Below are 27,615 nucleotides of genomic sequence, written 5' to 3' on the forward strand. Positions count from 1 at the left end.
CCACCATTTTCCCAGCGTCCCTGCAACAGATTTGATGTACGTGTTCCATTTCAGATCATGAGTAAAGGTCAAACCCAGAACCTTGTCAAAACATGGAGCCTCCACAAGACGAGAGCCATCCATTTCAATTGATGCTAGATGAGGATCAGAGCGTTGATGATGTAAAGATAGAAGCTTTGTTTTGGATGCATTAAAAGTGACCAGCCACCTCTTCCCCCATTGTACCACGCACTCAAGATCAGAGGAAAGAGAATTAGAGAGAACTTTGTCATTTATGGCCTTTGATGTGTTGCCATAGATGGTCATGTCATCAGCATAGATGTCAACGAATGATTTAAGTATGTGTTTTGGGAGATCATTAATGTAGATCAGGAAGAGAGTTGGGCCCAGGATGAACCCCTGGGGGATTCCAGCATTAATACTGTGGGCCTCTGATTTCTGCCCATCAACCACTACTCTTATGAACCTATCAGAGAGAAATGATTTAATGATTGAGAAAACATTTCCAATAATACCGTAGCTGCAAAACTTGTGAAGTAGGCCCTTATGCCATACCTTATCGAAGGCCTTCGATATGTCAAGAGCAATTGCCCTGGAAAGGAAACCTTTGTCAAGAGATTCACTAATCCTGTGTGATATAACCGTTAGTACATCTGCTGTAGATCTTACAGAGCGGAAACCATATTGCATGTCACTAAGAAGGTTGTTTCTGTTGAGGTGGTTGACTACTCCTTTATTTAATATGGATTCCAACAACTTGCTCATGACATACAGGAGACTTATTGGTCTGTACTGAGAGGGAGATGACTTTTCACCTGAATTCTTAAATACAGGGCATACTGATGAGGTTTTCCAGGGTGTTGGAAAGCACTTCTCCTTAAGGCAATGCTTAAACAGTTTTGTAAGTATGGTGGCAAGTTCTAGTTGGAGCTTTTTCAGCACTATAACTGGAATGCCATCAGGGCCAGTTGCTTTACTGGAATCAAGGTTCTTGATTAGCTTGGCGACCTCGTGCACAGATATTTGTATGTTGCATAGCATGTTGTCTGTTATAGGAGGAAATACAGGGAGTTGATGGCCATTGTCGCATAGGGTAGAATTAGCTGCAAAGTTCTTGGCAAATAGTCTGGCCTTGTCTGATGCTGACGAGATGACCACACGCTTCTGTTCAAGATCCTGTTTGCTATTTGCCAGAACTGGTGGGAACCAAGCCGCTGCTCAGCTACGTTGGATTTAGCAGACTGAGCATATAGCTCTCTTGCATTTTTTATTACTCTTTTACAGTGGTTGCTGGCAGTCCTGAAAGCAGCTTTAGTCTCAGTACATCTATTATGGTGGTAGCTATGGAAAAAGTGATTTCTGTGCGTGATGGCAGCAGCACATTCAGGGGAGAACCATGGCTGGCTGTTAGGTTTTTGTTGGAATTTTTTGGATGGTATGAATCGGTCTATGCCTACAATTAACCATTCGGTCAGGTCTAATACTATAGAGGACACATCCTTTTTAAACATGGAATGCAGAGGTAGGTCAGATATGAATGTACAGAAGCTATTCCAGTCAGCCATAGAGTATCGATATACAGTACGGTGGAGAGGTACATCTGAAGACTTATTACGTTTCATTTTTATCTTAACTGCTACAACGGAGTGGTCGGAGGATCCCAGAGGAGATAGAACGGAGCATGAACACAGCTCAGGGGAAGTTGTGAGGAAAAGGTCTAGAAGGCTTGAATATTGACCGGTAGTATCGGGCACACGGGTGGGTTCGTGAACAATCTGAGTGAGATCATAGGCAATGGCAAAATCATGACAAAACCTCCCCTCATCATCGGTTTTATTTGAGTGGGTCAGCCATTCCACATTATGGACATTGAAGTCACTGCAAATGTGAATGTTAGCCGAAGGATGAGCAAACAGGATGTGGTCAATTTTCTCAGATTAGCTCTTAAAGATAGTAACCCCACTGTTGTGAGGGCGATAGAGGGCAAATATAAATGCAGTGGTATAAGCTAGTGCAACCCGGAAGCACATATAAGGTAAATTAGGGTCTTCTCTGGAAATATCCCTACCACATGGAAAGCCATCTTTGATGTAGGCACATATTCCATGCCCATGGCGATCTTGGGAGTCTGATTTAGATGTTAAGTTAGAGTATCCTTTAATTATGAATTCGTCTAGAGAAGTGGTCGGCCCTATGCCAGTTTCACTTAGAAAGAATATGTCCGGTTTCGTCTCCTGTAATTGTGTTTCAACCTCTGGAAGGTTGGAACGTAGACCCCTGATGTTGGAGTAGGAGACCTGGTAGTAGGGGTCTACGTTGGAGGATGGGGTTCTTGGTTTATTTGTGTTTCTTTTTTGGAGATTTGTCATGATTGTTGGGGTTTGTGGAGCAGATCGGTAGACTTGGTTGGAGCAGGACAGAGAGGGAAAATAAGAGAGAAGAAGACAAGAAATTTTTTTTTTTTTGTAGCACATGATAAGGTAAAGCCGTAACAATTACCCACTAGTATGGCATCGAGAGGCCCTACCAGAAATTACTGTATGGTCCAGAATCCATTCACCAAATGGCAATACAGCAGCCCCGGTACTTTGCACCTGCTGATAGGACAGCCTCCTTAGTGGTTATCCAATGTTCGGGTAACGTCAGCCCAGATGAAACATTTACCTCCAGCACCCTTACTAGTGACATGACCACAAGGATAGACATAGAAACAGAAATTTTCCGACATCTCAGGCTACTCTTTACAAAGTACTACCGACCTGGAAAGCAGCTTTTTCTTCACTCTTTGTCAGAAAAATCATTCATTGGAAATGAGGACTGAAGGAAAAAAAAGGAGAAGTGAGAGTTACTGGAGCTGCGGATAACACATCCACGTGCATTATCGACTCTCGATTGAGAAAAAAAAAAAAATAAATAAATAAATAAATAAAAAAAGGTGAGAAGGAGATATTAATATCTCCTTAGTATAAGTCCGTTGCCCCATTTTCGGCTTAGGATAGTACTTAAAGATAGTCTCCCCCCCCCCCATGTTAATGCATGGATACTTTTTGCCTTTATCTAGGTCGAGCTGGGATGTTCAACCGTTTCAGCTCCACCCCATAATAAATATGCTTTAATGGAACTTTTATCAAATTGAAAACGTCTGGTTATTTTTAACTTGTTTAAAAATCTGGTTAAGAAGTAATACCTTTAGGGTTATGTATTAACTTTAGACTAGTTAGAAGTAATGCATACTTTAGGGGGGGGGGAAGCCACCTGTTTTTGAGTTCAGATAATATGCAAATATAATTTGGGAAATGTTCAATTTCATGGGAGACTTTTCTCGTTTTAGATATAAGAAAAAGTATTGGTTAATAATAGTATTTTTGACAAAAAAAGATTTAGGAGAAAGATAAGAAAACAAGACAAATATTCAGGATTAAAGTCAAACCTGTGATAAGGAAAAAGAGAAAAAATAAAAAAGTAAACATGTAAACATGTTAGTGTTTTTAGATTAGTATACTGCAAAAGTTACGGACAGAAAAGTTTCTTATCTTTTGGGACCGTAGAGTTCGACTTAGCTTGGAGTTCATAGCATAAAGAGGAGGAATGTTATAATTAAATGATTTCAAGCATTGATATTGGCTAAATTATTAGTAACATTTATTAAAAGCCTTAAAAGAAAAATCAGATGTTAAATATTAAACCCTATATTTGTAAATTTTTTTTTTTTTTTTTTTTTTTTTTTAGGGAGGGGACATTCTGTTATGCAAACCAGGCTTTAGATCTTAGTCCCCCATTGGCTAAAATAGTCTAAAAAAATACCTACTTGGAAAGAGGGAAAGAGCTGACTTTTTACGGCTGCTATTGAAAACAGTAGCAGCCAGGGGCTTGTAATCAGTGAAAGTTCTGTTCAAACTATTTGTAACTATGTAAATTTTATAAATTTGCTTTTCAGATAAAAGAAATAATAGAATTTGTAAAAATATATATTTTTCAAAATTTTCTACATGGGTGATTTTAAAATAAAATGTTTATATGTATTTTTTTTAATATTCTTAATAAAATAAGAGCATTTCTTGTGTGTTTTGTATAAAATGCGATACATTTAAATGTTTTCAAATCCTATTTAGTAAAATAAATTATGAAATTAAATGCACCATAATGTATTTTGGTTTCTTTGTAAACCAGTTAGCCATTTAATCTTTAGTTAATGGTTGAAAAAGAAATGAGTTTATAATCCTTTGAAATTTGAAAGAAATTTCGGAAACTGTTAAATTTGACTTTGGAATTCTTGCAAATCTTTGTGTGTAAAATTTTATGTCTCGACTAATGTTCATATATAATCATTTAATGACCAAACAATATCAAAATTAAATTTCACTTTTATAAAATCCTATTTTAAAGCAAAATAATTTGAAAAAAAAAATAAATAAATAAATAAAAAACAGTAAAACAAAAATGAAAGTAAGATTAAGGCCACGTTTTGGTCTACTCTTCCTCTGGCCTTCAAGTGATTAATCCTGGGTAGGAATGCTGAGTCCTGTAACTCTATACCCAGTAATTACTGCCTTCCATAGTTGCTGTCTTACCACGGTTTGGGCAACTAATCCTCTGGTCTAGTTGAGTAGGATTAAAACTGCTATCTTCAGACATCTCTCACCTGGAACTGTAGAGAATCCACATCTCTGTCCATTGCGCCATCCTACCTATATTAACATCAGTTTTTAATTTAATTATTTAATACAATATAAGATTTTGAAATAATGCATATTTATTAATCTGCAAACCCCCACAAGCAAGTGTAGGTACTCCTAATTTGCATATTTGAAAACGGTTTCTAATAAATTAATATTTCATAATATATATATATATATTTGTAATTTGCAATGTCATATTTTCTTATATTTTCACAAGAGTGTCATCAATAGTAAAATGTTTTATACCACTGGGAAAGTGAAGGAACCATAAAATGACTAGGCATTTTTAAATGGATGAAAAAGAAAATGTTGCTTAATCTATTATTGTATTATCTTTTCATGGTAGTATGGTATTGGTTCTGTTGTCATAAAGCACTCTTCCCAGTAATCACTTCCTCCTTTATTTATTTTTAAGGAATTGAAGGTAATCCTCCCAAGTATTACATCCTCCTTTGTGAAAGGGGGTAATGTATCTCTTTTATTGTCAGGTAACCCTCTTTTTGAGGGAGAGGGAGTAGTTTACTATTTTTTCTGTTATAATGATACTGTACTCGCAGGCATTACCATTTCTTTTATAGGAGGACCCTCCCAGGTATTAATTCAGCTATTTTAGATGGGTTAGTTTAATATCTGTTCTGTTGCCATTATCCCATCTTCCCAAACATTATCTCCTCCATTGATGATGAAGGTATGTTCATTCATTATAACTAGCGGAACCTGTGGAAATTCCACATGTAATACATGGGTTTTCAGTGTAAATAGACATGCCCTGATATTATTGTAGCTCTTAGGTTAAAACTGCAAAAGTATTTATCTAAGCAAGCAGGGACGCCCAGCATAGCCCGGTCATAAAGTATGCTTAAAATGGTATTTTAATTCATGCAGATTTCGTATATATTATAGAATCAATTTTCTATCAATTCTTATCTCTATATAAATAAAATGAACTCATTTTTCCCGTCTGATTTTGACATTAATAGGATTAAAAATCTAGATATTTCATGCAAATATAATATGCACAAACGGCAGAACAATATGAGGTGTGTTATAGGCTTATTATTTCTCAAATTCCTCGATAATCTTAGATTTCTATACTTTTTCTGCTGAGAAGTCACGGCCAAAATCGGTTAAGATCAATGGAAGTGGTAAAATATTTTCTCTCTAATAAATTCCTCCTCCCCCTGCCACCACTTAACACCGTTTGGGGATCGTTCACAAGGAACAGTTGAGAAGAGAACACCGGTTTGGCTTTGTAGTTCTTTCATGTGAAGTTATTTAAAATCACTAAACTAAGCTGCAGTGCTCTGTGGCGTAGTGGTTAGCGTGCTTGACAATTCACATTATATTTTCACGTTCGCGCCGACCTACCGTAGTCGTTTTTTTTTTTTTTTTTTTTTTTTTTTTTTTTCTAAACAACTGGAATGGACTTTTCTTGGTGGCCGAACTGTTAACGTTGCAGATGTTTTTTTGTTTTTTTTTTTCACACTTTATTTTCCTACTTTTACTCATGACTCCGGGTTTGATCCTTCCTACTTACCTACCATAACATTTTTTAAACCCCCCCCCCCCCCCGTCCCGGAAACAAACACTCGGGCAATGCCGGGTACCCTCGCTAGTATATTATAAAGTTGTGATTTCAAAAATAAAAAATGTATATCCATATGACTTGGTGCATCAGATAAAATATATATATATATAACCTGAGTTCCTTCAGCTATAACCGAAACTAAAACTTATGAAGAATTCTTGGTAGAATTACTTATTACAAGAAATTGAAGTCCATAACAATCAAACGGCAGTCATTCGGGTGTAAGTGTGACACAAAATAAATAACACATTATTAATATATATAGATAACATCCTTTCATGCATACCACTTTTTGGGAGGAAAGTAGTGATCCTCTTGGGATTTGGATTGCAGTATATTTTTATTTGGTATGGTACATCCCTCTCAGGCATTACCTCTTTTTGTGGGGGACAGAATGTTAATTTCTCCCAGGATTACCATTTTCTTTTTTGGAAGGGGTGATGTTATATCTGTTCTGTTCTCATATCATCTGGCATTAACTCTTTTGATGAAGGGAGAAGTATAAGGTTGGTTTGTGATGATATCCTCTAACTCATTATCTCTTTTGGAGTTCAGTATACTTTATGTTGATTCATCATGATACCATAAAAATATGCAATTGAAAGGAGCATATATTTGCTGTTTTTTTGATAAAAGTTAGTTAATAATGATATCATCCCTATGAGCGGGTGTAATGGCTGAGAATGGAGAATACCATTCCAAACAAAACTGGACTGTTGAGAAGTCAATTTGTCACTCAAGATTACAGGTTAAGTCATGATCAGTGAGAAATCACTAATGGTGACTTGTAAGAACTTCAAGTGAGTAAAATTATTAATACTCTTATTTTTGTTATTTTTTTTTTTTTCTAGCAAGGTGGTGTTCAACGGAAATCTCTGATGACAAAACTATGGTTGATGGCATTTCTCTTCCTCAACATCTTGTGTATATACATTGTATTTGCTGATCAGAAACTCTATAAAATGTAAGCACTTTGTATTTATGCCCTTCTCCCACTCATCCCCACTCTCAAAAAAATGAAGCCATTTCTATTTGATTTGATTTGATATTTTTATGATAATGAATAAGAAATCTTGTATTGTTGATCAGTAAAAACCTTGATCAATGTTGATCAGTAAATAATGCTAGTACCAGGAGAATGATCTAAGGAAGATATTTAACAAAATCGACTCAGAAAAAAATTTATTGAATTCCTGAAAGAGATTAAAATATATAACAAAAGATTCCACAAGAAAGATCAAAAACAACTAACCAACATCTAACACATTGAAATTAATATTTCAGCATTAAATGACCCAAAAAGTGGTAGATATGCCGTTTCTTTTTTGTTTTGTTTTTTACATAAGCATCACCACTTGTCAAGGCCCAGAGGCCACTCGAGGATAAGGATTAAAGAGTGTACAGTAGTCAGTTGGACAATATAGTAATCGTTAGTAATGGGAATTCGGTAAATTTGTTAACTTAAGTGGAACGGCTTAGCCTTTTGGTCAAGATCAAAGTGTAGTATCTGTTCTTCAGATGCTGCACTTCATTTTCTTGTTCTCTTTCGGTGGAGGAGAAATCCTTCACGACTGAGACAATTTTTATTTTTGTACCTTTTCTCCACGTTAAAAAACGACCCTGGTGTCTAACTCTGTCCCGTGGGGAGGCATAGTAAATAGGTACATTGGACTTGAAGACAACCATATTGTAGTCAGTTGGAAAGCAGGAAAATGGATGACAGTTCCACAGGCATGCAGTTCTAAGAAAGAAGCTTTCTTCATGGAATCTACGTTTAGGTTTAGGCACCAATAAAGAGGGGGGGGTTATTGATAGTGAAAATAAAACAAATAAACAAAATAATGCTGGATACTTTTTTTTTTTTTTTTTTTTTATGAGTAAACAATGCTGGGCGCGTTTTCTGACAAGTAAACAATACTGGACATTTGTCAGTGTTTAACCTTGGCATTAGATTTTTAAAGGAATTGGTTTGGATTTTATTCTTTTGTGACTTATCGATTCCGTATTTTAATGTTCGAAATGTTTCCTTTTTAAAATTTTATAAATATGCTGTTTCAATGTCCTTCCATATCTATGCTAGATTTTGTTCAGTCAGGAGATAGAACAGAAAATCAGATGTGCACTTTTCATGACAAAATGTCAGAAAAAGATGAAGAGTGCTTGCAATTGTGTCAGCTCATATACAAGGGATAAATCATGACAAACTTTTCTTCATCCGTTTTGTTAGAATGAATTAGCTATTTTATATTGTGAGCGTTAGTCACTGCAGAATGGTAAACAAACAGGATCTTATCAATTTTTCAGAGATTTGCTCAATGACAGTAAATCCATCATTGTATAGATGGTAATGGATAAGATGGAGATATGAGCAATGCAGACACAAATAGAACAACTTCGGTTTTCATTGGAGAGGTTTCTACATCATGGAAAACTGTTCCAGATATAGTCACAATTTTATGTTCATAGCAATTTTGAAGGTCTGGTTTTGCAGTCATGTTAGAATAACATTGAATCTTGTTCAATTTCTCGATGAAATTTGTTGTGCTAATGCCAATTCTATACAGAAACAAGACTAGTTTCATCTTCTGTAAGAGGTTTTCAATCTCTGTAAGGTTATAATGCAAACCTAATCTTGGAAAAGGAAACTTGGTAATAGGAATCTACATTAGGAGTTGGGGCTACTGGTTTTACGCTTATCTTTTGTTTTATGACTTTTCAAGTTGGACGTCAGTGGACACTGGAGCGAGTAACTGGACATCAGTGAGTTCTGGAAACAAGTAGCTGGACGTCAGTAAGTGCTGAAATGGGTACCTAGACATTAATGGGCTCTGGAACAGGTAGCTAGATGTCAGCAGGCTCTGGAGGTTGGGCATTGCAGAAGGAGGCTGGAAGCTGCAGGGGATTGGAAGCTGCAGGATTGAGCCAGAATTTGCTGGTTATAGAAGAGTCTCAGAAGGCAGAGAGTGAAGTTTGCATACAGGTAGTTTGTGATAGTTCACCCTGAAAAGGGCTGCTTAAACTGCAATAATAGTTTATGGTAGTTAACCCTCAAAAGGGCTGTTTGAACTACTGTTGCTACTGAGTTACGTCAACTGCTAGGCTTGAATAACTTGACTGGGAGCGTCAAAGTTGGATTTCGGGAAGCTTTCTGCTCCCTAGCCAGCTTAGAGAAATTTTGCCGATAAAGTGTCCTCTTTATGAAAGATACTGAAGTTAGACGATGGTGCCTGAAAATAAATACACAAATGAGTATTATTAATTCTTTACCAACCTCCTTACAATCAAGTGTTTTAAATGTTTATTGACAGTGTTTATATTAATTTTGGTTCAAAATTAAAAATCTGTTTTTGTTTAGTTGTAAAAAGTCAAATTTTATCTGTGCCTTCCCTTAATTATGATAAAAACAAAATGGAAGTCGTTAAGTACACATATGCGGGGAGAATTTGAAGATTGTTGGTCATGTGTCTGTTTCTATTGACAAGCGTAGCCATTTTTTTTTTTTCTCTTAAAGTGAAAGCATTAATTTGGCACATACTACAACAAACTAACCAATCAACGATATTTCATTCCTGGATTTCCGACTAATTAAAAAATGTAAATCTAAAAGATATTGTAAGTTAATTGCAGAGATTGAATTTTTGTCAATTCTTAATAAGAAATTGATATAAAACTAATTGAAAATTACATTTTGTTTTTTCTACTTCTAATATTATACTCTTGTTTTAAATGCATCCTTTTAAAATGGCCATATTTCTCTTCCTTCTTAACCTAAAGAAGAACTTGTCTTCTTAAACATTCATCTTTTTAATGGGTTATTTTGTATTTGTTTTTTACATTACATTTACATTACAGCATTTACATTTTTTGTTTTAAAAAAATTTTTTTTTTCTAAGATTATATTTCCAGCTTCCTTCCATGGAAAAGATGGACATTTGGACGTTAGCCTGGACTGTTGGGATAACAGATTTTGTCTTAAAATTTATCTGCATTATCCTCAAATCACTAGTCGCAATGTGGCCACGTTCCTATGTGCCATATCGTCAGAGAGTGAGTTCATATTTTATTTTTTCTAAATTCAATAATGTCCGGAGCAGTGTTTCTCAGTCTTTCAAATATGGTGACATTTTAGAACAAGCAATCAGGAAGTGATCTCAAAATATCTTATACAGAAGAACCCAGGGATACGGCATTAAAAATTAGTAACAAAATACAGTACAGTATATAATACACATGTATATAATCAAATAACATAAATAACATCGTAAGGCGGGGGCAAATAAAGTAACCAGGGGCCGGAGAAACATCTTATTCCACATTGTAACCTGAAAACAAATGTGTCTTAGGGTCACTGTATCCCGGAGTTCTACTATATATATACATTCGTTTTTTTGTACAACAAATTGCCATATATTGCGATTATAGATTATTTATATTTGTAAAGTAAGTATACATTTCATAAATTCATGGTTAATTCCAAATTTATTCCTAAAAAAATTTCAAAGCTGCTACAAAATTAATTGCAAATCAATTCAAAATTATTCGAACACACAAATCTTCACTGTTATACAAAGTATGTTTATGAACTGACCTCAATGAGATGATTGGTATTGCAGTTTTTTGGCTAGCAATTCTATCCTGGACTCTGTTGTCGATATGATATACCTAAGATTGTCTTCCATATTTAGTTGATTCCAGTGTTTGTTTGTAAGGATGAGATGTTGGGAGAATGCTACTTCACATAAGTTGTTGGGAATGGCAAATTCCTTATTACAATTTCTAATATTGAAATTTTTAGAAATTTTTTCCCAAAATTTCTTATAGTTGCAGTTTACCAAACTTTATTATTGATTTAGCTTCGAAATTGTTTTATAAGTCAATGAACTCTTCTGCTGCTTCAGGGATATCAGATACACTGGTATTGAAACAGTTGATTGTAACGTTCATCGGGAAAATGACTTATTTGAACAGTATCAAGCCATATAAGTCATTGATGTTAATTTCATTTGCTGCTTTGACAAATTGGGCAAGTGTTAGGAACATGGATAATGTTTTTTTGGGGGGGTAATTTTTGGTGATCCAATTCCATTTTAAAAGACAATATTTTCAGACAACGATATCATACTTTCCTTACCCTATAACTCTGTATTAATACTGTTAAATATCTCAAAAATGTCCACCAGGTATGCCAATTTACACAATGTATATTTATCCATCAACAATGTCTCATATTCGCTTGCATTTTGAGAAGCTAGAAATATTTACAGCCCTTTTCATTCAAAAAATTATTTCAAAATCTGTCCTTTCGATAGCCGCCTTACCTCTTTGTAAAATAGTAATACTGTATGCATTTCAATGTCTCAAATCTTCACATAAAACTTTGAAGAGCGGTGTTGCAAGTGGCCTTGAATTAACAACATTTACTGCCTTAATCGCTCGGTTAAGCCCATCTTTGAATGGTAACATCTTAGTAGCTAATACTTGTCGATGAGTCATACAGTGAATACCAATTACTTCTGGAGGCACTTTTTTTTAACTAACAATTAAAAGCCAGACTTACAACCAAGCATTGTAGATGCCTCCTCAGTACAAACTCCACACAATTTTTCCTCATTCAATAAATATATCAGCAGCAGTAGTGGAAGATTGCATGGGCTTACAAAACAAAAAATTCTCTTGCATTTTTTTTTTTTTTTTTTCATTTTTATAATAACGATTATATCATACATAAGAAGTTGTGAAACGTTTGTCACAGCAATAGTTTCTTCAACTTGTATGCCGAACAGTCCAGATGGAGTTTTGGTACTAATACAGTTTAATCAAAACATAAAAAAAATTAAAATATTGAAAAAATTATATTGTACATACCTGTTATGAAATTAAGTCACAAAAAAAAAAAAAAAATTCACGTAATTTGATCAAGTAGTCTTTTTTTTATTTTTTTATTTTTTTATTTTAAACAGGGGAAACACAATTTGTTATGACACCAAGCAAAAGGTAGCCATGTTTTAATTTTTAGACCACGAGAAATGAAGAAAAGTTATTATTTAACATGGGGAGGGGGGTCTCAAATGCAAGAACATGTTTTTTTGTTTGATTTTTTTATGATATTTGAAATTTTGTTCTTTTGATTTCAATAATTTCATTTATTTGAAGTACAATAATTTTATTTTATACTTTTTTATAAAATTTCAAATTAAATAAGAACTTTTTAAAAATTTTGTTTTTAAAAGTGCAAATACGTGTTATTTTTATCTGTATATAATTTTAAGTTTTATTGTATATTTTTCAATAATGTCCTTTTTTTTTATTTCAATGAATCACTTCACTAAAGGACAATAAAAGCAAAGGAACTGATTTGCCTTGTCACCACTTCTGGTAGCACATTGGAACTTAGGAAGTACAATAACTGACCGTAACTAACAAATATGTACCAATCAGCAATAAATGTGCACACACCCCGAAGAACCTGATTATTCACTAAAAGAAAAAAAAAATTTCTAAGGAATGTAGTTCCAGTGCCCCCTTTTCCCATGACAAGATTGCCTCCTTAATAATATGATGAATTTTAATTAATTTGATATAAATTAAGTTCCCAGAAATCCACACGCTCCTTTTTGAGGCTAACTCTGAGATACATAAATATCCGAGTGTTGTATTAAACTTCTCCTTTATCTCTAAAGCATTGAGTTAGTGAAAAAGTGAGGAAGATTAATCTTTCTTGGCTCAGTTAACCACTTAATTATGTTATAGTTTTATCATTCTTGTGATCTCACCAGATTCATCTTATCTAATGGAGTATCCAGCTAAATGCTGTGACAAGAGGCAACATTGTTTGGAGAAGATGCAATGTTATTTGTATGAGTTAGTATGTAGTAATACTGTTACAAGAACAAGTTGCCTGTTCTTGTGAGTAAATATGAGGTAGGATAGCCGAAGATTCGAACTTGCGAAGCTAGATTTGGAATTGAGAATTCTGATCATAAGTTAAAATAAATAATACAGAATGTTATTGAAAATGGAATGTAGAATTACCATTGTTTAGTTCACATAAAATAGTTAGATATCTGTTTATTGAAAAAGGAATGTAATGATGTAATTTTGTTTCTGTTAAAGAAATGAAATTAAAATAAGGAATTTAAAAACGGACAATGGAAAATGTTTGTAAAGTGGGTTAATCAAAAATTAGGTTAGAGAGTCGGCTTTGTAGAAACGTGAGGCATGTCAGGCCGCATATCTGATATGCATGTGTTGGTCATGCAATGATGTCATGAGTTTTCAATATAGTTGGAGCTTGGCAAAGAGTGAGTGAGTCAGTTAGTCAGGGGAGATGAGAGAAGTCAGAGACAGAGCTGACATGGAACCTTGGAAGCGAAGGGGAGAAGAAAGAATCATGTAGAGACTTGAATTCCTTGATGCAAAGCCATTGACCGGTCGAAATGGAATAAATGAACAACTTCATCTTTTTGCATCTGCATCTTTGTGTTATGTTATTCAACAGGAAGGTATTGTCAATTTATATTATAAGAACTTTGTGAAAATCATCTCAAAAATAGGTAAGGAAACATGTCAGGGTTATAGAAACACTCCCATTCACAGAACTGTCAAACGTATAAATGTCAAACTATCTCCTCTAACTATCAGTCTATCTATCTATATATCAAATCTTCTCTCATTGTGTATTACATGCTGTCGGCTCTCCTGTATTAACATGTACCCTGTCTCTTTATATATACAGAACTGTCTCTCTCTTTATATATATGCGATATATCTGCACACCAACATGAACACTCTAATACGAACAGTCAACAACAATATATAATACGTACATCATCCCTTCTAAAATATAACCTCTATGTAACAATACTGAAGGAATCTTATTGAGCTTCAAATGCTATGTTTTCTGGATTAGGCATTCAAATTCTACCATGGTATTGTGTAAACAAACTAAGAAAAAAATGTAAAAAAAAAAATGTAAAAAAAAATTCAAATTCTACCATGGTATTGTGTAAACAAACTAAGAAAAAAATGTAAAAAAAACAAAAAAATCTAACCAGAATAAGTTCTGACCTTGTTTAGATAGAAGTAATCCTTCTATACTGAAGTATTTTTTTTTTAAATCCTGTACCTCCCCCCCCCCTTCCTTTTTTTTTTTTTTTTTTTTTTTTTTTTTGAGAGCTGGATTTTCTTCACATTAAAAACTTTGTTCTCATGGAAGTATTTTTTTTTTTTTTTTTTTTTTACAGTGGGTGTTTGTTTTTTTCATGAGTTAGCATGTTTAATAAAAAAAGAAAAAAGTATTTAAAAATAAGACTATTTTTCACCTTTTTTATTTGAATAATAATATTGCAACCTAAAATACATCTGACAAAAACTGCCTGAATAGATTATTTATCAATTTATATTTTTTTCTATTTTTCTTTTTATCAGGGCAAATATTTTATGTTGATTGAAAAAGTAATATATTTTTATGGTTGCCTAACTCCAATTGCCCCCTGGGTCTACTTTTTACTTGATGATTCCTTTGGGGGTCAGTGGTTTTCAACTTTTCTTCTTCTGATTTATACAATTTTTAAGGTAAGTCTTATACATATATAATGTGTGTGTTTACATAATTTGTGTGTTTTTAAAAAATTGGTTAAATTATTAACTAGTAACTTAGCAATGATTTGAAACTATTTTTGCGTCTTATTATTTCTGTAGTCGGATTGAGTTTGTATCGATTTAATTACTTTTCTAAAGAAAAAAAAGGAATAGGAAAGATTTATCATGATTGCCAGAATAATTAATGAGGAACTCTTAGTCTGAAACTCTTTATATATAATCAAACTATGAATTTCAAACAATAAATCTCCCATGTAATTAGATTTATTTTCTAATGGAATAATGTATTTTTGGAATATGCTATTAATCAAGTTAAAAGTAATATCATTATATCATCATCATATTTGGTTTAACATCCATTTTACATTGTGTTATGCCTTAGAGACACTTTTAAGAAATTGACTTCGAAAGTAACCTATCTTTGTATTATTTTCATTGAAATCCTTTGAGATGAGTAATTTGTATAGTTATTTATTTGCGGTTTGTTATCCTCATCTTCGTAGTTGTTGTTTCATGACATTTTGGCCAACTATTCTTCTAGCCTCCTTCAGGTGGCTAACGATGACGGGATAGGAATGTTGATACTGTATCCTCTGTAATTATTGCCTTCCATAGTTGTTGTTGTTGTTGTCTCCCCACGTTTTGGCCAACTAATCCTTTGACCTACTTTGCATTCCTATCCTGTCGTGGTTAACCATCTGAAGAAGGCCAGAGGAGTAGTTGGTCAAAACATGGTGAAACAGCAACTAAGAAGGTGAGGATGATAGTCTGCAAATAAATAAATAATCCATCTTTGGGCAGGTCTTTATTTATCCTCTTTTTCAGAAGGCCCATTTTTATCACTTCCTTTCATCTTTTTCTTGGCTTTCTGTAAATTGGACCTGTTACTTCAAGCTATAAAGTAGAAAGTGGACCAGAATAAGCCTTCTTTTGTTATTGGCTAGTTTTTAACTTTTTTTTTTTTTTTTTAAGCTCTTTACATCAAGTGGGTTCGGGTCTTGTCTGGAGCGATTTCCATGAAATAAATTGTTCTGCATCTACTAAACTTAAAACTCCCATCCTTTCTTTTTAATGTGGCCAATTTATCGAAGTCTCTTCTTCCGCACACATATCTTGATATTGTCCAGATTTAATCTTAGTCTGAGATGATCGGAACTAACTTTTAAGAGTCTCATTACATATCCATTGTCTCATTTTCATCCCATTTCTCTCCATGTAACACATGTCCCGTGAAAAATAAACTGGGTATTTATTTGCTTCCCTACAAGAGCAAATTAGGCATGAGACTGTTTTTTAATATGGAGAGTGGGAAGGGGACCAGCTTCCCCGAGAGGAGGGGAGGGGAAGCTGGTAGTGAGAGCCTCTTGGTATATAGGGTTGCCCCTACATGGACCAGAAACTCATTGCCAAATGGACTATGGCCTAACTTTAGCCTGATATAATAAAAAAATATTTCATTGCGAGAACTAAATTTAATTCAAAATTGGATTTAACAAAATAATACTGTGCGGTATTTGAACATTTAATTTTCATGGACTTAAAAGATTTTAGATGATGCTTTGAAAGAATCTGAACTTACTAAAGATAGTGTTGGTGTAGTGAAATATGACTATAATCATGATTCCTATAACATCTCTAAGTTAAAGTCAAGCAACATTGAACCTGGCCAATACTTAATGATTGAGCATGTGGAAATGTCAGGTGCTGTATGTAAAATCATTTCAAAGCTCTGGCAACAGATGGTATGTTTTATTGATCAGACTGTGAGTGTTACTATTAAATCTGGATGAAAAAAAATCCAGTGCAGACCTGACCACAGCGGGATGAACGCAGGAGGAACAGTTAAAAGAAATCATTAAACATTTTCTATTTTTAAATTTACTTTTAAATTTGGAATTATTTGGGTTCTTCGGACTACTGTTCTCATCTTGGATGTTATTTTCACAATGTTTTCTATCCATATAACCTCCAACCCTCTTCAGGTATATTTTGCTGAATTTGTGAATCTGCATGGAATCTCAAATGGAACCTTTTATTTAGTCCATGGGGGTAGCATGCTCTTATTCTGTCAGTAATTTGTATTTGTAAAAAATGATACTCAAGATGAGAAGAGTAGTCCGAATAATCCAAACAATATGGATTATAGAGTATAAAATCTGATGTCAAAAATTTAGAAATTATACTTTTTAAATACAGTAAAACTCCTTTAATTTGAACTTCCTCTAAAGTTGGACTTCCTCTCATTTGGACTTCTTCTAAACCTGGACTTTCTCTAAACTTGAGCTGTCTCGTCATTGAAATTGTATTAGCATATTTGATGCCGAGTTGCAGTAAAACTGTTTACATGGTTTAGTCAGATATTGTGCAGAAATGTTAATATTGGTACTATGTAATTAATGTAGATTAGCTATTGATAATTAATTAACACTAACTGCAAATTTTTTTCAGATTGCTATATTTAAAATAGTGTAAAACAACTCATCACAATGGCTTGCAACTCTAAAAGAAAACAAGTGACACTGACTTTACTCCAAAAACGACAAATTATAGAAAAATTAGATGCTGGAGTTGAAAATAGCGTTATATTGAGAGATTATAAGATTGGAAGAAGTACACTGTTTTACATCAAAAAGAAAAAGAAGGAAATATTGAAGGCCGCGCCTTTCTCTTCAAATAAAACATATGTCAAAAGGAGGACTCTTCGCAGACCAAAGCAAGTTGAATTCGATCGAATATTGTATGAGTGGTTTGTAGCAAAATGGAATGAAGGTGTAGCAATATCTGGGCCCATGTTAATTACTAAAGCAAAATCTCTTAAGGAAGAGTTGAGTATCGCAAAAAATATGAAATTCAGTGAAGGCTGGCTTAGGAGCTTTAAGAGTAGACATGTTATAAGACAACAATGTCAGGCGAACAACTCTATGCTGATACACATGCAGCATCAAATTATTGTGACAAATTCAAGACAATAATTGCCGATTATGGTTTAACACCAGAGGATGTTTACAACGCTGATGAAAGTGGCGTAAATTGGAAGTGCTTACCTACAAAAACATTAGCCGGATCCGAGGAGCAGAAAATAAAAGGATTCAAATTAAATAAAGAAAGACTAATAGTGATGGTATGCGCTAATGCTTCTGGAACTCATAAACATAATGGTGATGAAAATAGTGACAGCTCCCATTCTCTTGACCCTAAAGTAAATAACCAAGAACACTCTGATGAAGCAATATCATGGGATGATGCAGAAAAGTCTATGGAGACTGTTATAAAATTTATAGAAAAAAGTCCTTACTTTAATGACAACTATGTTTTGCAAGCAATGTCACTCCGAAGAGCTATAATCATAAGCTACAGAACCAAGAAATTGTAGATTTTTGTGATCGCTTATGGAATACAAGAGCTCAATCGATGAAAATAGAAACTGCAATGAGATTCATTCAATGAAAAAAAAACTGTATTTTACATAAATGTATGATTTCTGTAGATGATAACTTAGGTAATAAATACCTAACAAGTAAGAGTAGATTTAATTTATTTTCAATGTTTTTGTTCCTGGTAATAATATTTAACAATTCTTACTTGCAATATATCATAAACTCAACTTAATATATACTTGAAGTATCATATAGCAATGAATTTCATTTACTATTTCTTAATTCTTAGAAAATTAAAGTTAACTGCAGAAACTTGAACAGCATTCTCTAATTTGAACGAAGCGGATGTTCAAATTATAGGAGTTATACTGTATTGAAACTTTTTTTTTTAATTAATATTGAAATGGAATCATTCTTTTATTTTATTTGAGAAATGTTTTTATTTTGAAGCATAAACAATTTTTTTTTTTTTTTTTTTTTTTTTCAGCTTAATTTGGTGTATATAAAATCCTCTGATTTATGGAAAACTTATCAGAAATTTAACAGTGATATGGTAAGTGAACACAGATGTACATGTTGGGGGGATTGTGTGGGGTGCTAATTGGCCAAAATTTTGAAATTTATAATGCAGTATTGTTAAGCTTTAAGAACATTTTGGGTTTCCAATAACTTTTTGATATTCTTAAAAAGTTGCTTATGTGCATCTTAAATGGATTTCCATTCTTCAACTGAGGAAAGAAATGTAGATGTTTTTTTTCTCCAGATCTGCACGTAATATGAAAACAAGTCACTTCAATAAGACTTTATTGTTCAATCATTTCTTGGAAGATTTTTTTTTATTTTATAGAAATTTTTACTATTGTTCTTTTCTTCATAAAGTATTTCTCATTTTTTTGTCTGACTTTTTTTTTCTGCTGCTTCCTAACGCTCAGCATTGCTTCATGGGAGTAGGTGAGTGGGTAACATTAAAGGAAAAAAATGGAAGAAAAAAAAAGTGAGGGGGGGGGGGATTAGAGTAATTAGGAACAGGTTTTTTATTTTGGACAGTGATATGTTTACTGCCAGTCAAGTTTTCGGATCATGAGGAGATGGACCACAGCTGTTGAATTAGAAAGATGTAGTAAGATCAAGAATGAAAAGCAATTGAGAGAAAAGAAATGGTGGATTAAACAAAAGATGTGTCTCACCATGAAGAGAAAAAGAAAATATGTATTAATTTAATGGACTTTATAGACTATTGGCCAGTATGAACATGTGTGAAATTTTTTGCATAAAAAAAAATCAATATTCATTGTTTTTGTTTGCCTTGCATTTTGATTATATTCGTTATGATATTAAATTTGTTCATTTTTTTTTTTTTTCCAATTACCTTTTGTATTCCACTTGTAAGCATATCAGAACTCTGGAAATTCTGTTTTGAGCCAAACCTTCTGGTAAAATATTAATGTGTGATGTCTGGATAATGAACAGAAGTTTATTTTTATTCAGGTCAAGACAATCTAAAATTTCACAAAAATCTAAAATATCTTAATTCTCATTCTTCCTCCAATTTTACAACTCCGCCATCAACCATGCATCGTATGAGGATAAAAAAGAAATTAAAAATATTTTTAAAACATTATTTAACGCATCAGTGACATTAATAAGTTTGTCAATTTTATTGCATTTTCTTACCATAGTATAATATGATCAATAGCATTATTAAATGTGAACAATTCTTGTTCTCATAGGAACAAAATGCTGGTTTGCTAGTCAAAAAACACAGAACAAGCAGAAACACTGGCTTCTTTTTAGTCAGATATGCATTGATGAAATGCTTGCTATGAATATATATATATATATATCTCAATAAAATGTATACACACTTTAAATTATATCAACTTGCTAATTTGCATATTCTTTTAAATGTTCATTTTAATTAATTCTCTATTAGTTTTTTCGGTTTTCTTATGAGATGATCATCTTTTTTTAACTATTACATGTAATTATATTCATGCAGATATTCTACATGATTTATACTTGCATAATTATGTAAAAAAACGTTATGTTAAACACAAACCTCTTCCTATATATATTTACATATATATATATATATATTTGTTTAAAAAATTCCTATCAGTTTTTGGTCTATAGACATGAAACTTAATATATAGGATATTCGAACCCATTTGGGTTTTAACCGGGGAAAATTGGTGCAAAAGTGTGAAAATTAAACAAATGGAATTTGCCAGGTGCAGGTCAAACGATGGCATTACGAATATGCATGCATAACATAATAGTTATCGGTTCATGTTTTAATTATTAGCTTTACAGCAAACCAGTCTTTATAGCTCAGGCATTAACGCCAAAGGAAAAAGTAAATCGTAAGCTAAACATTTTGGTTTCAATTCTCGGTAGTAGCACACAAGTCCATTTTTTTTTTTTTTAATTTTTAAATCATTACTATGTATTGGGTCTAATATAATAATAAATATGAAATCTGCATTAATCAAATATCATATTTAAACAATGCTGGGTGGCCTGCTAGTGTATATATATATATACATATATATATATACAGGGGGCCAACAATATTTTTTGGACACTTTGAAAAAAATACTTGAAGGTGGTTACTAATGCCAAAAACTTTTGAGGTTGTAAGTACGTAGTTAAGGAGTGAAAATCCACTACTAGTTTAATCATTTTTTTTAGTTTGGCTTTGATAATTTTAGTTTTTTGTGATTTTTTTGCAAAAATTTGTGCAACACTTTTTCGGACATGACAAAAAATCCTATTTTATTAAGAGCTATGTTCATGTATATGTTGCTTTATGCAAATTTTCTGTTTGTACACTTGTCATCATTAGAATCAATTAGCTGTTGTATTCTACTGGCAAAACAATTAGGTTTAATGAGGTAAAATGCATTCAAAAGAAGTCATTTGTTTGGCACGGAAGAAGCGGAAAGATGGCCTCAGCATCAGAAGGATCGCCATAGATTTGAAGCTGTCAAAATCAACGGTGGAATACATGCTGAAGACAAACGTCGAGCGGAAAAAGAAGAGAGGACGGAAAAGATCAATTGGCAAGAGGACTGAAAGGAGAATGAAGAGGACTGTGACATGGCTTTTGACATCAGGAGAAAAAGTTACAGCAAGAAAAGTGAAGGAGAAATGTGAATTGGATGTAAATGTCCGAACAGTACAAAGAACGCTGCATAGGATTTGTTTGAAGTATGCAAAGGCTAAGAAAAATTACACTAACAAAGAAACACAAAGGAGCAAGACGGGAGAGTGTTAATAGGTGGTTAACAAAACATGTTGACTTTAAGAAGGTTATATTTACTGATGAGAAGCGTTTCAAGTTTGTTGGGCCAGATGGATGATGTACTTGGTCGAGAAGGGGTGAGTCTGTTGTACTGAACAAACGACAGATGGGAAGAGGAGAAGGAGTTATGGTTTTGGGGTATGATCTTTGCTAATGGAAATATATGGTTGGAGTGGCTGAAAGGACGACAGAACAGCAAAAGCTACAAACAGTTGCTGGACGAGAAAGCCCTACCAAGGATAAGAAGAGAGATAAGGAATGATTTTGTTCTACAGCAAGACAATTACAGCATCCATGTGTCAAAACTCATGAAAGAATGGATGGCTAAAGTGCATATGACTACTTTGGAATTGCCTGCAAAAAGCCAAGATCTAAATTTAATGGAAAAAGTTTGGGAAATGTTTGTGCAACTTGTCTATGATGGACCTGAAATAACGAAAGAGGCTTAACTATGGGAATGAATACTAGATGCCAAAAACAACTAATAGAAACACGTAGAGATGTTATTGTGCATATGTTTGATCATTATGAAGAGGGATTGATAAAAGTTATTGAGAAGAAAAGTGATATTACAGACTAGTAACAGTTTTTAAATGCTGTCCGAAAAATAATATTGCGTGTGTTTTGTAAAAAATGAAAATTGAATATTTTTCCTTACCTAATCGATTTTCTTCAATTTTTATTACAGGTATTGTCTTTATGTTTATGCTATTCTATTGAAGGAATTTTGCCACTCTGTGGTACTCAGAAAGTCGACTACTAAAGTGTCCGAAAAATATTGTTGGGCCCCTGTGTGTGTGTGTGTGTGTGTGTGTGTGTGTGTGTGTGTGTGTGTGTGTGTATATATATATATATATAAGTTTTGTGGTTAAAGTTAAATTCTGAAAATCAAAATATAAACACATATATTCAAATTAAAAATTTGTTTGCCCCTCTATATATTCCTTGCGTCAAACAATAAATTCTTAACTCGAATATATGTGTTTTTCTTTTGATTTTCAGAATTTAACTTTAATCATTAAACTTATATATTGCTCGATTTTTAATATTGAGCTTTACCTTTTTGGCTAGGATCACCCTGAAAGTATAACCTCAAAGTAATATCTACCTGGATATTTCGCCTGATCTTTAATCTGTCTTATCTTGCTTATATATATATATATATATATATATATATATATATATATATAGTCTTTGAAGTTTTTAACCTTTACAACTATATAAAAAAATATTTTTTATCATTCGTTAGAAAACCATCTAGTCAGTAAGTCATTTAATCACCTGCAATCACTGCATCAACTCGCTCTCGAATTTACTATAATACCCATAATTTATTTTTCAAGGGATCATCAGTTGTTTACCATGAAACACTGTTTCGGGGATTTAAAAACAAAACAGTATATTACATCATGGCTCTCCAGCAGTGTTGATCAAACACCACCACTCTTAATCTTAGGAAGAAGACATGTTACAAACATTTGATCCAATTTCCTGTTCTTAATTGCAATTACTAACCTTTTCATAGTATAAAAATGATTTTCTTACCTGTGCGATTCATCAATTTCCACATTTAAAAGGGATACATTTAATTTATCAGTCTTGTATTTATAAGATTAGGATTAATCCATTTAATTACTTATCACCCCACTATGATTAGTATTTAATATATTTACATTCTTATTTATTTAAAATTAGATATATAAAGGTTAAAAATATTTTTACATATACATTTTTTTTACATAAATTTATTATATGTAATTATAAATACATTTTATACATTGCTAATATAGTTTTGGATTTCCTTTATTAATATAGTCTGGTTTATCTTAAACGATTTAAAAGCCTCAGGATAACGAACAAGTGCTTTATTTAACTGTTTAAATATTTTATTTTTATCCCCAACTTGTTTTATCATACTTATTACTAAGCTAGAAACTGGTGGTATAAAATCTGTTAATTTTAAAGTAACGCGAGCTATTCTCAAAAACTCTGACATAATTGTTCCATAAAACACAAAAACAGGGCAGGTGCTATCTTTATGGGGCATACATACTATTTTAAAGGGGATATATGGCATTCCAAAAGTAATGCCTCTTTTTTATTCTGCCTGAATAGATCAGAGGAGATTGCAAATTGCATTGTTATGATGACTGTACTTAAAAGATTCATTTTGCTGTTGCAGATATTGACAGTGTGAGATTCTGAGAAAGCAACCTCTGTCATGGATGTGTGTCAGAAGCAGAAATGTATCATTGAATTCCTGGCAAAAGTTCATTGAGAATGGTTGTGACTATGTAGAAAAATAAATTCTGGAACACATGCAGAATTCATCTAGGCTAGTTATCTGGTATTATGTAACTGGTCCTGAGAAGAATCCTAGTATCTTCAGCTTGACTTGGTGTTTGACCTTGTTAAGAAGTTTCTTGGCTTAGGTGGTTCTCTTTAATCTTGGTGCTGATTATTTGGACTTGTATGAAGAGTCTCGTTCAGCGCTTTCTTGTTGATGTATGTATTAGATCTTGTTGCACCCGTTTTTGTTTTTTTTAAAACTTCATGACTAATTTCGTTATGTGGACACAGAATGCTATCACGCTTTCTACTAGCTACTGCTTCCATGTCTCTCACAATTTTCCAGATCATATCTCACAGCCTTTAAAGTATTCAAGGAGCACTGAGCTGTAGAGGAGATTTCCTAAGTTAAAATCTGGATTGAATCACCATTATGGAGATCACCCCGTTTCTAATATTTTAGTGATTTTTAAATGTCCATAGTTTCCATCCAGCTCTCGAACCCAGCAATAGTATACAGAAATAACTATTTGTTGTACTTGATGACTATTAAATACTTCAAATAGTACTGAAATGAAAGAATAAGAAAAAATGATCAAACTTGTCTCAAACTCTGTATAGAATAAGTACTGACTCAACGGGGCATGGGTGGTCTAATTTGCAATAAAAAATATGAATGATTATTGTCTATATATCTATAAAAGTGAGAATGTGTGTGTGTGAGGAGACTTCTCTATATACTTGACAAATTTTTAATCTACAGACTTGAGATATGGTATATAGGTTATTCAAACATTGAAAACTTTTTAATCGGTTTTCATTTGGAAAAAAAAAGGCTTTTAAGGGGTCAAAATTAAAAATTTGGTCCGTGGCAGTGGTTTGATTTTTCTGTTTGCTAACTTTTTCATGATTGCACATGTGTGAATGGTTCACATTACAGGTTCCTTATGTTAAATATAAGTCTGTTTAAAAACACTTTGTAAAGAGCATGTCACGCTAGCTGAAGGTTATCATTCTTTATTGACTGTCTTGAGGTTTTGATTTCGATCTCAGCTCAAGTATTTTTTTTTTTTTTATTTACAAGAAGTGAATTGTTTCTCTTAAATACTCGTATGCACATGTCTCAGTTTCTTTCCGTTATTTTTATTTAATTATTTTTTAAAAGAATTTAACATTATGTTTAATATCTATGGTATTTCTGTCCATAATAAAGAAGAATTATGCATATTTTATGACTGGGCAACGCTGGGCGGCCTACTAGTAAATCTGCAAATTTTAGCATAAGAGTTGATGTGTATATAAAAAAAAACATTTTCTAATCTTTTTGTTACAGAATTTGGGTACAAAACCAACATCTGAAGAGGTTCACATAGCTGGAGAGTCCTGCCCAATTTGTCATGATGACTTTGCAAATCCAGTCAAACTCAGTTGTAAAGTAAGTCTCGCTCACTTTTCATGTTTTGTTATATATTAACAATATAATATTCACATATCAAATATATCAAAAAAAACATTTTTTTCTTTCATATTCAAAGTTTTGATTGGTTTTATTTTTCCATTAAAATTTTCTTCAAAAAGTGTAGATGACAATTATTTACTGCTGCTTTTTAATTTACTTTTAATGATTCAATAGTACGCAATGAATTCTACAATTGCATAAATTGGTATTAGTATTGTTACTGTTATTTTTTTGATATTTGCATATTTTCTATACAAAAATGACTAAATTTGGTATTATTCTTAATAAATTTTAATAACTTATTTTAAAGGAACTATTTTTTTTTTTTTTTTTTTAAATACTGGAAAGGTATGAACACAATTTCCTGACAAATATTGGTAAAAATATCAATATATCTTTACTTAACCATTTAAAATTAATAATTTACAATAGGTAGTGTGGTTTAGTACTAAATAACTGGAAATGATTGGTTAAAACAGTTTGTCTATTTATCTCTCTGAATATTTCAATTTTAAGGATTTTTACTTTTTTTATTTTTTTATTTCATTTTTTTTTAGCACATATTCTGTGAAGATTGTGTGTCGCTGTGGTTTGATCGGGAACAGACGTGTCCGATGTGTCGAACTCGAATTACAGACCATACTCCATGTGGGGAAGCCTCAACCAGTTATTTCATCCAATGGTACTGAATCTGCTATTTATGTTGATTACCTGTCGATGTAAGAATCTAATTAATGCCACTGGCCTTTCGTGTTGCAACATCTTCCACCTTTTGTTCCTCTGCCATTTTTATGCCAGTGGAAATCAATCAGATATTCGGGAGACAGTTTCTTTGTCTCCATCAAATCCTTTTATGTGGATCATCCGGATTTTTGGCTGTGTTTCTTTTAATTTCATTTCATTGAAATAAAACCTAACAACTTGCATCGGACATTTCATTATTCTGGGATTACGGAGATAACTTTACTATTTGGCAGTGAGGGTTTTAAATCTCTGATCACAATTAGTAATGTGAGGTTGCAGAGATGAGACGACAACGGTGTTTGTTTGATTTTAATAAAAAGAAAAAAATAATTAAAAATATTTTTTCTTTCCTTCCTTTTTCAGTCTTTCCTTTCTGTCCTTGTTTATTCTTCCATTCTCTTCTTCTTTGCTAACCATCTCCTCTCTCTCTCTCTACTTTTGTTTTCCTCCTCCCTCTCTCTCTCTACTTTTGTTCTCCTCCTTCTTCCCCCTCTCTCTCTACTTTTGTTCTCCTCCCTCCCTCTCTCTACCTTTGTCCTCCTCCCTCCCTCTCTCTACCTTTGTCCTCTTCCCTCCCTCTCTCTACCTTTGTCCTCTTCCCTCCCTCTCTCTACCTTTGTCCTCTTCCCTCCCTCTCTCTACCTTTGTCCTCCTCCCTCCCTCTCTCTACCTTTGTCCTCCTCCCTCTCCCTCCCTCTCTCTAATTTTGTCCTCCTCCTCCTCCCTCTACTTTTGTCCTCCTCCTCCCTCTACTTTTGTCCTCCTCCTCCCTCTACTTTTGTCCTCCTCCTCCCTCTCTCTACTTTTGTCGTCCTCCTCCCTCTCTCTACTTTTGTCCTCCTCCTCCCTCTCTCTACTTTTGTCCTCCTCCTCCCTCTCTCTCTACTTTTGTCCTCCTCCTCCCTCTCTCTCTACTTTTGTTTTCCTCCTCCTCCCTCTCTCTCTACTTTTGTTTTTCTCTTCCCTCCCTCTCTCTCTACTTTTGTTTTCCTCTTCCCTCCCTCTCTCTCTACTTTTGTTTTCCTCTTCCCTCCCTCTCTCTCTCTCTACTTTTGTTTTCCTCTTCCCTCCCTCTCTCTCTCTCTACTTTTGTTTTCCTCTTCCCTCCCTCTCTCTCTCTCTACTTTTGTTTTCCTCTTCCCTCCCTCTCTCTCTCTCTACTTTTGTTTTCCTCTTCCCTCCCTCTCTCTCTCTCTCTCTCTCTCTACTTTTGTTCTCCTCTTCCCTCCCTCTCTCTCTCTCTCTCTCTCTACTTTTGTTCTCCTCTTCCCTCCCTCTCTCTCTCTCTACTTTTGTTCTCCTCCTCCTATTTATTCTTCTCTCTCGTATTTATTTTATTTTCTTCCTTCTCTTTCTTATTGGTCTCTCCTATTGTTTTCCTCCTCCCTCTCTCTCTCTCTCTCTCTCTCTCGCCTATTGTTGTTTTCCTCCTCCCTCCCTCTCTCTCTCCTATTGTTTTCCTCCTCCCTCCCTCTCTCTCTCCTATTGTTTTCCTCCTCCTTCCCTCTCTCTCTCCTATTGTTTTCCTCCTCCACACCACTTCTCTTACTCTTTCTTCTTTTGTTTTCTTCTAC

The 27,615-nt window shown here is 33.5% G+C and overlaps 1 protein-coding gene across 1 annotated transcript in view; it reads left to right on the forward strand.

The window, feature by feature from the left end:
• LOC145276721 (E3 ubiquitin-protein ligase RNFT1-like) overlaps positions 1-26,380 on the forward strand; it is an 89,371-nt gene extending 62,991 nt beyond the window's left edge. The window contains exons 4-9 of the mRNA XM_080127934.1: positions 7,119-7,231; positions 10,161-10,314; positions 14,695-14,841; positions 18,733-18,798; positions 25,172-25,273; positions 25,855-26,380. Coding sequence (XP_079984060.1) covers positions 7,119-7,231; positions 10,161-10,314; positions 14,695-14,841; positions 18,733-18,798; positions 25,172-25,273; positions 25,855-25,986 — 714 coding nt within the window. The 3' untranslated portion in view covers positions 25,987-26,380. The remainder of the gene's footprint in view (positions 1-7,118; positions 7,232-10,160; positions 10,315-14,694; positions 14,842-18,732; positions 18,799-25,171; positions 25,274-25,854) is intronic.
• The last annotated feature ends 1,235 nt before the right edge of the window (positions 26,381-27,615 follow it).

Source organism: Euprymna scolopes, chromosome 1 (assembly GCF_053919585.1).
Source record: "Euprymna scolopes isolate OS-2025 chromosome 1, ASM5391958v1, whole genome shotgun sequence".
Lineage (NCBI taxonomy): Eukaryota > Metazoa > Mollusca > Cephalopoda > Sepiida > Sepiolidae > Euprymna > Euprymna scolopes.